Here is a 17027-nt window from a genome sequence, read left to right on the forward strand (position 1 = left end):
TGTTGCAGAGAGATCATCTCTTCTTGAGGGCTTGTTTGGATCGAAGAGTATTAGAGTGTAACGAAGGGGGACTGAGTCTAAAATGAACTAATTTCCCCTCCAATCCCTCCCATTCCACTCCAATCCACCATTATCAAACAAGCCCTGATTATACGCACCACAACCTTCCATGTTCGAATCACGGAGAACCTTGCTAGATGATTCTTAGGAAATGGTCCCAACAATTTGTGATGTATATATGAATTAAAGCTCGTGCACAATATGAAGGGATAAGACTTTCAAGAATTCGATTTTGCTGCAAAGAGTACTAAGTGATGTAGATGCAGGCATCCCTCACAGCACAGACGCACGGGCGCGCGCGCGCGCGCACCATGTCCAAGGTTAATGGACATCCGAAAATTCATATTTCTCTCAGGTGGCCTAAAGTCAAATGGATCGATCGATGAGCCACCAAATGCATGTGTGTGGATGTGCAAGAAGGAAATAGTTTCTTTTGAAAGACTGCAGGAAGGAAAGAGTTAGTTGTGTGAATTATACTTGTGGAATAATGGTTCCTCAAAAAATACTTGTGGAATAATCTTTGCTAGTTTAAAATGAATAATCAAGAAAGCAACCTACCGTAAAATTCTTCATACCTCCCAAGCCCACAGCTAGTGTCTCAGTGCTGCGGTTATCGTGTTCATGCCATTTAGTATGTGGCACTGGATGATATAGAACAACTTTGATCATCCCTCCAATTGCATGAATCTCTGAAGTACCATGCATATGTGCAATAGAGTCCAAGCTATGACGACATGAGGCTGCTTAGAGAGGTTGGTATAATGTTGCATTGTTGCCTCTATATACACTTCAGCTCCCCTACTTCAACGGGTAAAATGGCTCGCATCTAGTACAGTAAGATGAGTTCTTTTATACCCTTTCTGCAGGACCATATGGACCAAAAAAAAGTGAAAATAAATTATTCACTTCGAGAATTGACAATGGACACACAGCAGAGCTGTCAGAGAGCAGCATGATTTGGCTTTGTCTTGGTCTCCAGGCACATGTACGGAGTTGCTTCCCCTCGCACAGCATGAGCAGATAGGTGATCTTGTCCGCACCCTGGTCTAGCAGTGACGATGGCCAAACGTAAACAGAATTTTCTCCCCAGCGGTCTGAAGTCATCAGATGAATCAATAATGGATGGACCAGTGAGTGTGCATGGATGTGCAAGAAACAGTTAACTAGTGAATGGGTAATCAAATTATAGCGAGAAATAGTTACGGGTGCTAATTAAATGAACTAATATTCAGAAACGAACCAACCTTTTAATTCCCGATGCGTCCCAGGCCTGTGCTGTCTTGTAGCTGCTGCTGCTGCCAGTGTTCATGTCACTTGTTATTAGTAGTATTGGAGAAATAGATAGGAACCCTAAGTGTAGAACTGCTGCCTGAGTTCATGTCACTTAGTAGTACTGTTGGATAGTATAGGTAGGAACCCTATGAACATCTATATTGTTGCATAAGCTCCCTTCACTGAACAAATGGCTTTGCGTCTAGTACCAGAGTCAACGGAGTCCATCCATAGCCATTACATATATGCAAATGCAGTTAATGCAACATATCTTCGCATTTATTGCTTCGCTACTTTGTTCATGGAAAAAATTACTTTACTTCATCTCATGGGTGAGATCCGGCATAGTTAATTTTCTAGATATATAACTTTTGCTATATATGTAGACATAGTATATAATTTTAGCATGGTGGAAAACCATAATCATGACATACCTCAGGTGACGAAGGAAGAAAATAATCTCCTCGTTGCACCATTCATAGAGAAAGAGGTAAAAGATGCAGTATTCCAAATGGAGGGTAATAAATCCCCTAGTCCAGATGGATTCCTAGCAGAGTTTTACCAAATGTTCTGGGATATTATAAAACCAAATCTTATGGTGCTATTCATGGATTTTTATGAACAACGTCTTCCTCTGTATAGCCTCAACTTTGGAGTAATTACTCTTATACCTAAAATAAAAGAGCCAAAGAAAATACAACAATACAGACTAATTTGTCTGCTCAATGTGAGCTTTAAAATATTCACAAAGGTTGCTACAAATAGGCTCATGGGGTTGCTAGCAAAGTGGTTCGACCTTCCCAAACAACATTCATGCTAGGTCGGAACATTATGGAAGGAGTAGTGATATTACACGAAACTATTTATGAACTCCACATCAAAAAAAACTTAATGATGTGATTCTCAAAATTGACTTTGAAAAGGTGATAAGGTAAAATGGTGAAGGGGTTCTGCCAGCAGTGGCGTACATGGATTGCAAATTTTATTACAGGAGGAGGTGTGTGCATCAAAATTAATGATGATATTGGACACTACTTCCAAACAAAAAAAGGCCTCAGACAAGGAGACCCCATATCCCCTATCATTTTTAACATTGTGGCAGACATACTCTCTATTTTAGTCAAGAGGACAAAGGATGATGGGCAAATTAATGGGGTGATACCTCACCTTGTGGAAGATGTATTGTCTATTTTACAAATATGCAGACGATACGATTTTGTTCATGGATCATGATTTAGAAATAAGCTAAAAATATGAAGCTATTGCTCTGTGTCTTTGAACAATCATCAGAACTAAAAATTAACTTTCATAAGAGTCCAATTTTTTGTTATGGAGAGGCTAAACAGTATGAACAAGAATATACTAATTTGTTTGGTTGTGCCCTAGGGTTTTACCCTTTCATGTACTTAGGTATCCCGATGCACCACCATAAACTCTGCAATGCAGATTGGAGTGTAATGGAGGAAAGATTTAAGAACAAACTAAGTACTTAGAAAGCCAAACATTTATCTTATGGCGGACGGCTGACTTTATTAAATTCAGTTATGAGTAGCCTTCCCATGTTCATGATGTCCTTCTTTGAAATCCCTAAAGGTGTTCTTAAAAGACTGGACTTTTATCGATCCAGATTCTTCTGGAAAGGTAATAATGATAAACAAAAATACCGCCTAGCTAAATGGAATATATCTTGTGTCATCCCAAAGATCAAGGGGGTTTGGGAATAACAAATCTCTGGATTAAAAATAAATGCCTTCTCAGCAAATGGTTGCTTAAATTACTTAACGAAGATGACAACTAGTAGACTCTACTCAGAAATAAATATCATTCAAAGTGTTTGTCTCAAGTTCAAATCAAACGAAGAGACTCACATTTTTGGAAAGGTCTATTAAAGGTCAGGGAAGATTTTCTGGGATGTGGGACCTTCAAGATAAAAGATGGATCACAAACCAGATTTTGGGAGGACGCTTGGGTGGACTCTAAACCTTTGAAAGAGCAATTTTCTAGATTGTATAACATTGTACATAATCCCCATGAAATAGTGGTAAATGTGATAAATCAAATGCCATTGAATATCTTTTTTCGAAGAGCATTAGTTGGGGATAAGCTAGTAGCGTGGCATAACCTAGTAGCTAAAATTGTTATCTATCGGCTTTCTAATGGGAGGGACATTTTTACCTGGGACCTACATAGTCACGGCTATTTTACAGTATGGTCTATGTATCATTATCTTTTAAACTAGGGTACCCCTTCATCAATAAATTCATATGGAAGCTGAAGATTCCGCTAAAAATAAAGATTTTCCTTTGTTACCTCCAGCGAGGTGTGATTTTAACAAAGGACAATTTAGCAAAGTGAAGATGGTCTGGAAGTCAAAAATGTTGTTTCTACAATTGTAATGAAACAATTAAACATCTCTTTTTTGATTGTTAGCGTGCTAAGACTATTTGGAGGATATAGCTACTGGGTTAACTCCACCTAAATCAGTATCTCATATGCTTCAAATCTGGTTAACGGGCATAAGAAAGAAAGAAAGACTACTGATTTTGGTGGGGGTCGCAGCTCTTATGTGGGCTATTTGGTGTATGCGTAACGATTTGGTTTTTGAGAAAAAACGGTTTACCTCTTTTATGCAAGCTATTTTTAGGGGAGCATATTGATTGCGATTTTGATCTCTACTGCGGCATGAGGAATCAAGGGAAACTATCTGTTCAGCAAGCAAAACATTGGAGATTGTCGCTTTGGATATCTTTGCTAAGAATGGATGGAGAAACAATAATAAACTTTACTTTTGATTTATTCCCTTTATATGCGTACATCTTTTCCCTTTTTTTCATCAGCTTTTCAGCTGAGAATACTGTAAAACTTGGCTATGTGCGGTTGCAGAGGCTGGAAACATCTTTTTTTTAAATTTCCTTTTTCTAAAATAAATTTAGATATAGTATATATCTAGATGCATATCAAAAGTCATGTGCCTACAAAAGTCTAAACGAATCGTAATTTGAGATGGATGGATATCACAAATTCTGAAATTTCTTCTACTTCCCTTGGGTGGTCCTGTGTAAGTTTTCCTCTTCATTGAAAATCTGGACTGAGAAAAGTTTGATCATCCTTTCGAGATGCACTAGAGTAGGATGTTGCTGGGGAATAAAACTTCCCAACAGACAAGTGGGCAAGAGCTCTCCTGCCATGGGAGAGCTCAAGCTTGAAAACGGTGAGGGGAAAGGAGTGGATAGTTTATGAGAATAGAGAGAAATGAGAGGGCTCGTGAGAAAAATGGCTACAAAATAAATCCCCTACTCTTGCCCACATGGGGCTCGTATGCATGAGGGGATACGGTTAATGGTACATTTACCCTTCATCAAGCCGCATGGCTTAGGGGCACCATGGTAATTTTCTATATACACAGTAATTGACGCCGTATGATATTACAGTACAACCTTCACCTTTATTAACCATTACGCCTAGTGATTTTTTAGATTATATATACAGCAAAAGGTTACAAAGAGTTCTTAGACTCTAATCCTCAATGAGGAGCTCAAAACACAAGAAAGTAATTTCTAAGGCAAAGAAAATATTAGAAGACTAAGCTTCATTCTTCTTCTTCATCCATGCTTCAAACTTGCGTTGTCTTTATGCAGCACCAATCCATCACATCTTTCATTTTCTTACAAACTTAATGTCGGACTTGGAATACTTGTCTTCTATTGCTCGCACAATAGACTCCACCTTAGATAATGAATGTCAGGCCAAAAGGTCTTCCAAGATGACGCCTCCAAGAAGGACACGATGTCGAAGACGCCGTCGTTGCCCATCCGGCGAGCCGGAGTAAGGTTTTCACCTAGAAGACCGCTGACCTTGCAGAAAACATCACAACAAATGCCTCAAGGGAGGGAAACGACACCCAACGATGCCGTCGTTGCTAACACTGATCCAACAACTGGGTAAACCTTTCACCTGTAGCTCCTGCACGACCATATCATTACCACAACAAGAATTCTGTCAAGCTCCCGCCTCACAGCACGAAAGAGGTATCAAGGACCTGCTGGAGGCCCAAAGGTGGCCATAGGCGTCTCCTGGCTGGGGAGGCATCCGGGCGATAAGGAGGCGACTTGGCCGCCGGCGAGCCCGCAAGGCCAGCAGAGCACGTAAATCCGGGCCATGGGGAGAGGTCCAGTCGCTAGCGTATGCATAGCAGCTGCAGGCCACCGCGCCGCATACCGTCTCGCCCGTGCATGGTCACCGGGGACGTCGTCCGACCCGTGGGAAGGAAGGCCCGGCCGCCACGGACCGCCGCCACCGCAAGCCGTGTCGCCCACGCTCGGCCGCTGGGGACACCATCCGGGCCATGGGGAAGACCCGCGCCACCGCAGCCACGAGCGGCCGCGGGAAGACCCGACCCGTGCCGCTGCCACCCCGCGGGCAACCACCCGCTGGGGATCCGACCGGTGCCGCCGCCGCCGCGGTTGGCCGCCTGCTAGGGAGCCCAACCCCGCGCGCTAGATCTGCGATGTGAGAGAAGGGGAGGAGGAGGTGGAGGTTCTCACCACCGCTGTCCTTGTGGCCGCCGAGCTTCCGACAGCCCACTCGGGCGGCGGCTAGGTGGGGTAGAGGGTGGGGCGCGGCCAATGGCGGCGCAGGATGGAGAGCCGCCCGTGCCACCCACCTACAGATTCCTAGCCATTACGCCTAGTGATAATAAGGACATTCCCTTCAACAAGTGGAGTTCTTTTACATGCTTTCTCCACTCACAAAATTGAGGGCTATTTGAAAGGGATATTCCACATAAGCGTCACATGAACATTGTGTTCCCAGAAAAAGATCTAATATCCGCTCTTTTAGAAATAAGACCTTACATCAACTAATGTCTTGTTTAAATTAGATAATTTCATAAATTCTGCATGAATCATATTGATCTTGAAAAGTTCCTGATCCCATCCAAACATGCCTTTGTGCAATTTTACCGGGTAGGCAACAGCAATCATGGATAAAAGATTAATTTGGTACTCTCGCTTGTGCAATCCATTTGCACGCATCACAAATTTGCAACATATATTGTTACCATGTTGATTTCAAACAAGAGAAATCACGACGATACGATGGGGTTCTGCCATTAGTTACACGAGTTTGTCCTCTACTTATCTTGATAGTATAGTTTTCATATGCAAATTCTCAAAAGAAAAGGTCCATTTTACGTGGATGCACATGAAGCAAAGTTTGCAATTTGGGCTCTGCTTTTTTTCCTAATAGAGTGGCAGAATCATATGAAATACATCAATCGCAAAAAAAAAGCAGTTAATTATAGATAGAATTAAGTAATTAGAAGTCAGTCATTTGGATGGCTGAAGAAAGAACAGGAGCTTTTGAAGCCATCTTTGGCACGCGGGATTCTCAATCCTATGGACAGAAGAAACACGGGAAAACACAAGAATTGGATGAGAGAGAGTAACACAAAGTATACTTTTCATGAGGTCTAACTCTTGGTAGAATTCCTCTAAAATTATATTGCTATGAAACAAGCCAATCCATAGGAATTTCACAGGATCATACTGGTCATAAACACATTTCAGAATTTTCCAAATGAATTATTTGGCCATCGCAATCTTCTGGTCATGTTCCCCTACTTCAAAACCCTAAAACAGGGACAGCAAATGCTAGGTGCTATATCAATGTAGTATATGGCATAGAAATATATAGGAACACCTAGAACTTAAATAAGATGTTGTAAAAACCTTCAGAGTTATAGGAGCATGCATGCGCCCACACACACACACCCCACACCACACCACACGCACACACACACACACACACAGGCAATGCACTTCCCAAACTAAAATATTGGTTTACCATGTTTACCATCTATATCCGGCAACTGCACATATGAAAGCTTAGGGGTAAAAGACATGCCCGATAAGATAACTAATGAGCTTCCAGTTGTAGGATTTCGGTCCATACTCAAGAATCCGATGGTGAAACAAATAGTGGGTTAATAAATAATATGGGACTTCATGCTCAATTTATTATGTTGTTCTAGTGAGTGCTTCACATGCTCTAGTTAACTTACTAAGCCCGCATATATATTTGATAGAGTTAGAGAAACTTAACCTTATGAACTGCTTAATTTCACGTGTGGCCACCTCAATTGCCCATTGTACACGGCTACCACTAGGATCGGCACTACATTTAAATAAAAGTTGCAATAAGGAAGGAAAATCACAAGTGCATGTAAGATGCAATAGTGGGCTTAAATTAAACAGTTAAATGCACAAGATGCAGCTACTTGGCCATTTATTTGCATCAGGCTCAGTGTCGTGTTTATTATCATTGGAGTCGCCAACTGCTGCCGGTGAAGGTGTTGTACATGTGAAATCATATTGTTCGATCCACTGGCCACATGATTCTCATGAGGCCGGGCGGTTGATCCAAGCATGTAATACACAAGATTTTCCTTGTTGCTATACTATGTAAGGGTTGGTGGACAGTGCCTTGGCCTTTTCGCAGAAGCTCCGGAAGATGAACTAGATATTCTTTGGAGGTACACACTATGCACTTCTGAATGACATATATAGTTTGCATACTGACCCTAAACACATTTGAGCACGTTGCAACCCAATCCTTTGGCCATTGCAACCTCTTTTGGCCATGTTTCCCTTCTTCAAAAGCGTGAAATAGGCACAACAAATGCCAAGTGCTATATCAATGTAGTATACGGCGTATACGTATTGACCCTAAAAATTAAATCAGAAGTCCCCCTCCCCCCAGCCCACACACACAAACGCAAACGCAAACGCAAACGCAAACGCAAACACAACACAGCACACGCACGCACGCATACTGCGTACATCATGCATTTCCAAAACTGAAATATTGGTTTACCTTCTGTATGACCGGGCAACCATACATATGAAATCTTAGGGGTAACACGTGCCTAATAAGGTAACTAACGAGCTTCCTCTTGTAGGATTTAGATCCACACTCAAGAATGTGGTGGTAAAATAAATAGTGGGTTAATAATTAATATTGTGGGAGTTCATGCTCAATTAATAGAAACCATGCTCGTATATATATATTTGATAGAGTTAGTGACACTTAACCTTATGGACTGCTCAATTAATGATCTCTTCACATGTGGCCACCTCAATTTCCTGCTGTACAAAGCAGCTTCCACTAGGATCGGCACCACATGCAAAAGTTGCAATAACGAAGGTAAATCAAAAGTTGATATAAGATACGCTAGTGGGCTACAGCACATATATACTATATAGCTTACCTATCCAACAATCTTTACCGTAGCACAATTTTCTAAATTATTATAGGGTCTGCATGTCAGCATTTGTTTAATGCTCTCAATCCTATCCTATCCTCTCTTCTCAACTCTTCTTCTCACACTCCTCTCCCATGGCGTAGCCGGCGGCTCAACCCTGCCCTGCCTCCACCCTCTTCGGCTCTGCTCCACGCTCGCCTGCTGTGGCGGCCCCACGCCTACACTCACTGGGCGTAGTGGACGTCACTCGCCGATTGCACCTCCCACGGCCCCACCCCCGTGCTTACCGGCCACACCACCACTGCCCTCACCCCCACGCTCTTCGGTCGCACCACCACCGGTCCTGTTCTTGTCCGCCATGAGGTAGAGTAAGCAGAGAGAGAAGAAGAGCGGGGCTCGCTCAACATGGGAGTGCGTCAAGCCTGGCTGGCTTGCGGCGAGCCTTACGAGCCTGAGCTATATTCCCGAGCCTGAGTCAAGCGTGCATAGATGAGCTTGTCATTTGAGCGAGTCTGAGCCAAGCCCGTGTATGGAGCCTGTGCGGACGGGCATCCTCGTACCAAGCATCGGATGTGGAAGGCCGCCGCGTGTAGGTCATCCGAAGCAAGGCTGCGCCGCACGGAGTTTGCAACCCACCTGCACACGATTTTTGTCCATTGTCACGGGCCCGTTTGTAGGCCAGCGATTATATGTCACATAAGCGATGAATAGTAATATGTCGCCTACATGCATAGGCGACAAGTGGGTTCATGCACGAAGGATAATTTAATTTCGACCGCCTAGCTTTCTTCTTCCTACATCTGCCTCCGCATCTCCCGCACGCGAGCTCTGCCGGTTAGGGTTTGGGATTCAGGTTCGGGGGTTGCCGGGGTGGGGGTGGTCTTCTCCGACGAGTTCACAGGTATAGAGGGAGGGCCCTTAGGTGGCAGCGTCGGGTTGTCGGCGCGGTGGCCGGGCACCACTGGCCACGAGTGGCGGAGGAAGACCGGTGGGTGGCGGAGGAGGCGGGGGCGTCACAATGAGCTTCCCGACGGAGTCAGTTAGGGTGGCGGTGGATGGTGGTGGCGAATTCAGTGGCTCCGGCCATCAGAGACAGTGGAGGAGGGCGGTGCGGGGTGAGGAGAGGAGAGATGGTGGTGGGTAGTGGTAGTGGATCTGGCAGGGGGCGCTAGAGATGAGGAACTGTGGCGCAGGGCACGATGGCGAGCAGCTCATGGGTGGAGAGGAAGATGAGGAGCTTGTGGTGGATTTATCGCCTTGGACAATATCTGGACACTCCCATTTGTAGGGTTTTTTCTTTCCGGATTCTTTCCCGAGAAACCGGAAGAAACTATGCCAAATGCAAACACTTTCAGAAGAGAAACACATCATCCCTACTAAAATGATTTATTAATTTTATAGAAACAAAACAAGACGCTTTTTAGTTACTACCAAAAACTTAGAAAGTAGAAATACCCGTTTCTCAACAACAACAAAAAAAGTATTCTTCTAGAAGCCATAATTCCTGCCAAACGGGACTAAGATTCATCTTGATTTGCAATGAATGTAAAAAGCATGCAGCTTTCAAAAAAAATTTACTCCCTCTGTCCATAAATATATGACATTTAGGACAGGTAGTAAAAGGTATGCTCCATTCCAAATTGTAGGTTGTTTTATTTTTTTAGTGCATAATTTTTGCTATGCACTTAGATATAGTGTATGTCTAATGCATAATAATATATATGAATCTAGAAAAGTTAAAATGACCTACAATTTGGAACTCAAGTTCGGACATCTCGCACGATAACGATCTATGTACGCGTGGCTAATAGGATTTTTTATATGTACGTAAATCGCAAGAGGCTAATAAATCTAATTTCTGCTTGATTTCGTATTTTCGTGGTATGATTACGTGAATCTTCTTTGACCCAGAATTTCAAAAATAACCCACACCGGCCTTGTATCCATTCTCTCATGCGGCCTAGGCCCGTCGCATCCGAGCCCAGTAGTCCTGCTCATTCCTCGCTCCCACACACACGGGGTGGATATGACTTCGTCACTGACACGTGGGCCCGTAGGCCCGTAGATCATGGGCCCGCATGTCATCGGCGATGTCACGACTCGCTTGCGCAACGGAAGGGGCGTGCGTAACCCGTCGACCGTCAGCCGCGCCGCCGCCGCCTCCTCCCGCGGCAGAAGCTGGTGGTCTCGCCCGCTCTTCTCCGCCGCCAACAGCAACAGCTTCGTGGAACAGAGAAGCTTCCTTGGGGTCGGCGATTGATGGCGTCGTGTGTCATTCGAATCCGTGTTCACTGTCTGGTGCTTAATTATTCTGAAAATCGGCGTGCCTCTTAGTCTCCAGCTCTCTGAAACTCTGAGGGACTGCCTGACTCTGAGATGGAGGAACGGAGCAAGGATGTGTGTGGCCAGCTGCAAAGGTTTTCTGTTAATCTGCTCTAGCATTACCAAGGTTTTTGCATTTTCCTCATGGTTCTTGTTCATTGCGGTCCCAACAGTGCGCTAACTAGCGTTGCTGAGAGAAAATTTGGTGCCTGAATGATACCCAGAACAGAGACAACTTGCAGGAGCTGCACAGCTCTGTGCAAGAGATCTCTGCAGATGACGCACTTCAGCTGTTCCAGAACATCATTGCCGACAACTCTTGTAATAACTGATGACAGCCAAGTGGACAGAGCTGTGGATTCTGTCAGACCAGACAACTCTGAATTGCGTGGATGCCGGGACATGAAGTTTTGACATGGGATCCTTAGAAATGATTAGGCAAGGAGAGAACTGTTGGTGATATATTGTTGTTGGATCGTTGTTCTCTGACTCTGATGCATAGTCTGTAGTCCTGATTCCTGAATGCAACTCTCTCAAGTTTTGCAGCTCAGCCTCAAAAGGCCTGGGGGAAACAGTCATACACACTGAAAAACAGGTTGCAGCTCATGTAGTACGAAGAGTTACTGCAAATTTATGCAACTGAGTAACAAACAGTTCGAACAAGTAGCCTTTTGTTACTGTATTTTGCCCTTTTCATATCCTTCCTCAATAAAACTATTGCCTCAAAAAAAAACTAATTGATGGTTCTCCATGATCTCTGTTCAGGATGTTGATCGCCATGATCACAAGTAAGAAACATGTGCCTTTTGCACATACATTGATCCAGATTCCTTTTTTAAGCACTCTGACATTTTTTTCCCAATGTTAGTTCTTCAATCCATGTACACGACGATGATCCTTCCACTGAATTTGCCGTTTATTGCTCCACTCCCTTTTTGAACTAAACTCATGCTTTACCTACCCTGATGCACATTTCTGCATTGCGTCAGACTGAATGACCAACCGTGCTGTTTTCCAACTGAACTTTCCTCGGTGATGTGGTGACCACCAGATCATAAGTGTTGTGGCTTTCATTCCGTGCAAATTCCACCGAAAGAATGCCAAAATAGATTTAATAATTCCAGATTTGTCGTCACTTTAAATGTCTTCAAAAAGCGACCGAATGAATTCGACCAAATGGAAAGCATATCTACTCATGTGATACACGAAGATCAGGCTACAGCAGAAGCGACGTCGAGGATGCCGATTGTTCAGCTCGCGCGTCACATCGAAAGATCCATGGTCGGCTGCCGTCTGCGTGTCGATCTCGTCCGTTGGGAACTTGGGACTCATGACTTGAGCCAATCTGTTCCTGCGTCAACATAGATGGAGACTGCTTTGGACTCTAATAATTCTGGTGGCACCTAGCACCGGCATACACTGCTCTAGAACTGAAACAGTTTAGCTGCAAGCATCAGTTCGGTTAACGGGTTAAGTGTTCGTCTTCGAGTACAACGACCTGGTCTCTTCAGATTATTCAGTAACTGACCGTTTACCGAACCAACTGTATTCACGAGAAATCATGTGTGTCAGTGTGTGCAGTTACAAAGGCACATGGCTCTCAAGATTTGCTGGTGTGTTACATTTTACAAATGCAAACCTGTTATAATATGATACACAGAATCATCTTCGGAAACAACAGTTGTGCACTCAAGATGAGTTTTATTGACCTATGCCAAAGGACACGTGCACACCATCACCCTTGACAGTTTTCAATCCTCACAGAGCCGTCAGTACAATATCAGACGACATTAGCACACGAGACATGTATACACACTTGAATAACACAACTCAAGCCGGTGAGCTATTCCCTTTGCAACTCAGCAACTGGATAGGAATATCCTGATCAGTAGTAAGCACTAAGCAGTTATCCTTCATTGTGGAGCAGGAGTGGGCTCCTCTTAAACAACTCAGCTAGAGATCTCTAGTTATCCCTAGCAATTAGTAAGCAGCTCTCCGATTTAAACTTGGAGCAGGTTCACTGGCACTAATATTGCAGCGACCTCCGAGTTAGTAGCTTCGGCGGTCAAGATCGCCATTAGTGTAACCACTAACTGCAAAAGATACGCAAAAGCAATTGGAGAGTTAGAGTAAAGAATTTGTTAGTACAACAGAACTATTTGTAGGAACAACATTTCAGAAAATGTTCTTACCTCTAATGTTATCAGTTGCAGGCTTGGACAGGCCTTGTGGGTGAGATGCTTTTCTTATCTTCCTCATCATGTGGCAGAACGGTTTCAAAGGCTTGGACCAGAAGCTCCACTTTCTTCTTCCGAGCAGGAGCTAAATTTGTCACTGCCTGCCTAAGCGCATAATCGATCATCCATTCCTCAGCATTCTTCCGCTCATCCATCATTTGGTGCTTCAGATCAACCTTCTCTGCGTCTGGATCCAATTCCAGAGGAAGAAAGTTCGGTGCGCGCGGATTGAAACCTCGCAGGTATTCCTCCTCTTCAGGCGTTCTCCTCCTCCTGGAGATGATCAGTTTATTCCCCGGACATGTGGCAGACTCAGCAGGATCAAAATATACGTCTCCCTTGAGGTTCATCCCACTGAATGCACCGCATATGTCGTCAATAGAAGGTTCTTTTGCATCAGAAAATTCTGCTGGTATTTGCAAAGACTGATCTGCTTCTTCAGTAACATGAACAGCTTCACAAGCATCAAGTTTTGGCATGGTAGTATCATTTTGCGAACCGTCACTTGCATATACGTTATTAATATCTCCATCAGTCTCTTGAGGCATAGGCTTTAAAGAAGCACCTCCTGATTCACATGCTGTAATTTCATATTTGTTTTGACCACCTGCAGTATTAATCCCATCCTCATCTTCCTTAATTACATCAGATTCCACTTGAGCACCTTCTGAATGACAAGTGGTAACCTCATATTCATTTTGAGTGCCATCACCGACATATGCAGAGCTCTCATCATGATCAGCTTCTTCACCAATAACAGATTCATCAAAAATATCTTCTGATTTGCATGTGGAAATCTTGAATTCATTTTCATGGTCATCGGTGATGGCAATAACTGCCAACTCACTTGTGGTAAGCTCAGATTCATTTTGCGCATCAGAACTGACATCTGCGGAGCTATGGCCCTGATCAGCTTCTTGAGCAATAACAGATTCTTTGGAAGCATCTTCCAAGTTGTATTTGGAGATCTCCAAATCATCTTGAACATCATCACTGACATATGCAGAACCATCATCTCCCATGGCTTCTTGAGCATCAGAACTGACATTTGCTGACCTATCACTCTGATCAGCATTTTGAGTATCACCACTGTTACATGTAGAGTCATCATCTTCTGCAGTGTCTTGATCAATATCAGATTCTTCAGAAGCATCTTCCAAATTGCATTTGGCAATTTCTGGCCCCATTTCAGCGCCATCTGTAACATTCTCTGCATTACTGTTTAGCCCACTTTCTTCAGTGGTGTTGGATTCTTCAGAAGCATCCTTCAACTTGCATGTCGTAATATCCAGTTCCACTAGAGCATCATCGACACATGTAGAGATACCACCCTGGTTGCTTTCTTTGGAATTACCAGATTCTTCTGAAGCTTCTTCCAATCTGCATGCAGTAATCTCCAATTCCTTTGGAACCATGCCATCCATGGAGCCATCTTGATAGGTTTCTTGACCTGTAGCGATTCCTTCAGAGGTAACTTCAAGTTTGCTTCTTGTGATACAAAATTCCTTTCGAGCATCATTGTGGCCATTTGTAGGGCTGCCATCTTGTTCAAATGCATCATCCACAGTGCCCACATATTGTTCAAATGCATAGTCCACAGTGCTATCATCTGTATTCAACGCATGGTCATCAATTGATAAGTCTCTGGATGTCAACATACAAAAACTAAAACATTGAAGTGATAAACTTTACCTTCTGGGACAGCTCTGGAGGTTACTTCCTCAGAGAAATCAGCTCTGCATCCATCACCAGAGATAGTATCTTCAGAAATCTCCATCTCAGAGCCATCATCTGGTGTGCTCTCTTCATCCTTGTCCTGCTCCCTGGTTACCTCTGATTCATCATCAGATCGCACGCTGTACTCATCATCATTTGCTCCTCGATCCCCTGAAATCTCCTCTTTGCAGCTCTCTTCCAGGATAGTACCCGCCCATCCTGTTACTTCTTCATTAAGAATCTCTGATTTGTAGACATCTTCAGAGAGCTGCTCTTCTGCTGTTCCTTGTCCAGTAGATGCCTCCCCACAACACCACGTGTCCAGGATGTTGTCTTCATCTCTTCCATCTGGCTCCTGGCATGTCTCCACTCTGCAAGCAACACCTTGATCTGCGATGATCTCTGTTTCTTGGACCAAATTAGAGGTGTTTTCATCATCATCATTTTCCTGTTCTTCAGCAGCATCTTCTTTGAAATCATCACCCGATCTACCAGATGTTCCTTGTTCCTCTTCTTGCTCCACAGAAATCTCTGCTCCACCAGCCTCCTCTTCTCTTATCCTCTGTTCTTCCGAGATCTCATCATCCAAGCTATCATCGTATTCGTAACCTTGGTACCTCATCCATGGCAACTCCTCAACAAAATCACTGCCAGTGTCAGCTCCGCTGCACTCCGACAGGCTGTCCCTGAAGGCACCATGCTTCTCCTCCAACCTCAGGTGAGGCTCAGGCTCACCTTCGTCGCAAACGGTAGGATCCTTGCCTTTCTCGCTGTCCTCTTCGGCGCCGCACCGATCGAACATGACGAACTCCATCTTCCTCACCGTGGCGTCCATCTCGTCCAGGGACATGTCGCTGCAGCTCATGTCCGTGCTCACCCTCGGGCCGGCGTACACCTCGACGAAGAAATCGCCGACGGCCTCCTCGTCGATCAAAGGCGCGATCTTTGCGCCTCCGCCTCCACTGCCGCCGCTGGTCTTCTCCCCTGATTTCTTGCGGAACGCCGAGACGCCCTTGAGCTTCATGCTCTGCTGCGTCTTGATGAGCCGCCGGCGTGACGCGAGGAAGCTCCGGAGCGGCACCGCCGGCAAGTGCGTGTGGCCGTTGAGGGAGCAGTAGGTGTAGGGGCACACCCGCAGCGCCGCGGGGCCCTCGGCGTCGGTGGCGCCCGGCGCGAGGTCGAGCGCGTCGGGGAATTTGGCCTCCTTCATGGTCGATGAGCACGTGGCGCGGCCCAGGCCGGAGCCGGAGCCGGGCGCCTCCTCCGGGAACAGCACCTTTCCCCTTGTCAGCACCCGCACCGCCGGTCTCCTCGCGGGCGACGCCGACGCCGACACCGTCGCCGCCGTCATCCGCCTCGCCGGCGACGCCGAAGCGGATACCGACGCCACCGGCCGCCCGCGGCGCCCGGCCTTGGCGTCGGAGCTGCTGGTGCCCCTCATGTAGCTGGGCACCGACGCCGGCGCCGGGGACATGGCCACGCCGCCGCGGTTCCACGGGCGACCCGGCTCGTCCAGGAAGCCGCCCCTGGGCTTGGACGGAGGCGTCAGGAGCGGGTCCTTGGGCTTCTTCTTGGGCGTCTCTTTGCTCCGCACCATGGCTGCTACTTCGGCGGCGGCGACGGCTGCGGCTTCTTGGATTCCGTCACTTCTCGGATGGGCTAGAGGCTACTTCCTCTGGACTTCTTCTTGGCTTGCAGAGATCAACGACAGTTTCTTTTCCAAGTTCTTGTCTTGTTGAAACTGAAGGCTTGCTTGCACCTGTTGGCTTCTTGAGTTGAAGGACGGCACGAAAGCAAAGCAAAGCGAAGCAAAGGTGATGTGAACTGAGGGAGGAGGTTGGGAGGGAGGGAGGGAGAAGGAAGGCAGGGGGAAGGGGATTAGGGGAGGGATAAGACTTCACTTGATAGAGAGGAGAGCACAAGGAAAAGGTGGAGGAAAAGAAAGGAGGTTTGTGAGGGACGGCGATGGTGGTGGATGGAAGATGGATCGGGGGAGCCGGAGACAGTGGGTGGGCGGCTCAAAGCGGCCGTCATCTTTGAGCCTTTGAGCGGAAGGTCCATTGAGAATTTTTGGCAACGGGCGTGCATCTTCTGTGGCGGCCATTCTGGGGCCGTTCTGCGTTGGTTTTAGCAGGCCGCATTTATGAGTTCATGGTGAA

At 45.5% G+C, this 17027-nt stretch overlaps 1 protein-coding gene across 1 annotated transcript; it reads right to left on the reverse strand.

Moving 5' to 3' along the window:
• Positions 1-12481: 12481 nt before the first annotated feature.
• On the reverse strand, positions 12482-16887 carry LOC117848336 (uncharacterized). The gene is made up of 3 exons (XM_034729691.2): positions 14845-16887; positions 13108-14761; positions 12482-13008 (listed from the first exon to the last, which is right to left on the reverse strand). The coding sequence occupies exons 1-2, from the start codon at positions 16463-16465 to the stop codon at positions 13119-13121; spliced, it is 3264 nt and encodes a 1087-aa protein (XP_034585582.1). The 5' UTR covers positions 16466-16887; the 3' UTR covers positions 12482-13008; positions 13108-13118.
• Positions 16888-17027: the final 140 nt, after the last annotated feature.

Source organism: Setaria viridis, chromosome 3 (assembly GCF_005286985.2).
Source record: "Setaria viridis chromosome 3, Setaria_viridis_v4.0, whole genome shotgun sequence".
Classification (NCBI taxonomy): domain Eukaryota; kingdom Viridiplantae; phylum Streptophyta; class Magnoliopsida; order Poales; family Poaceae; genus Setaria; species Setaria viridis.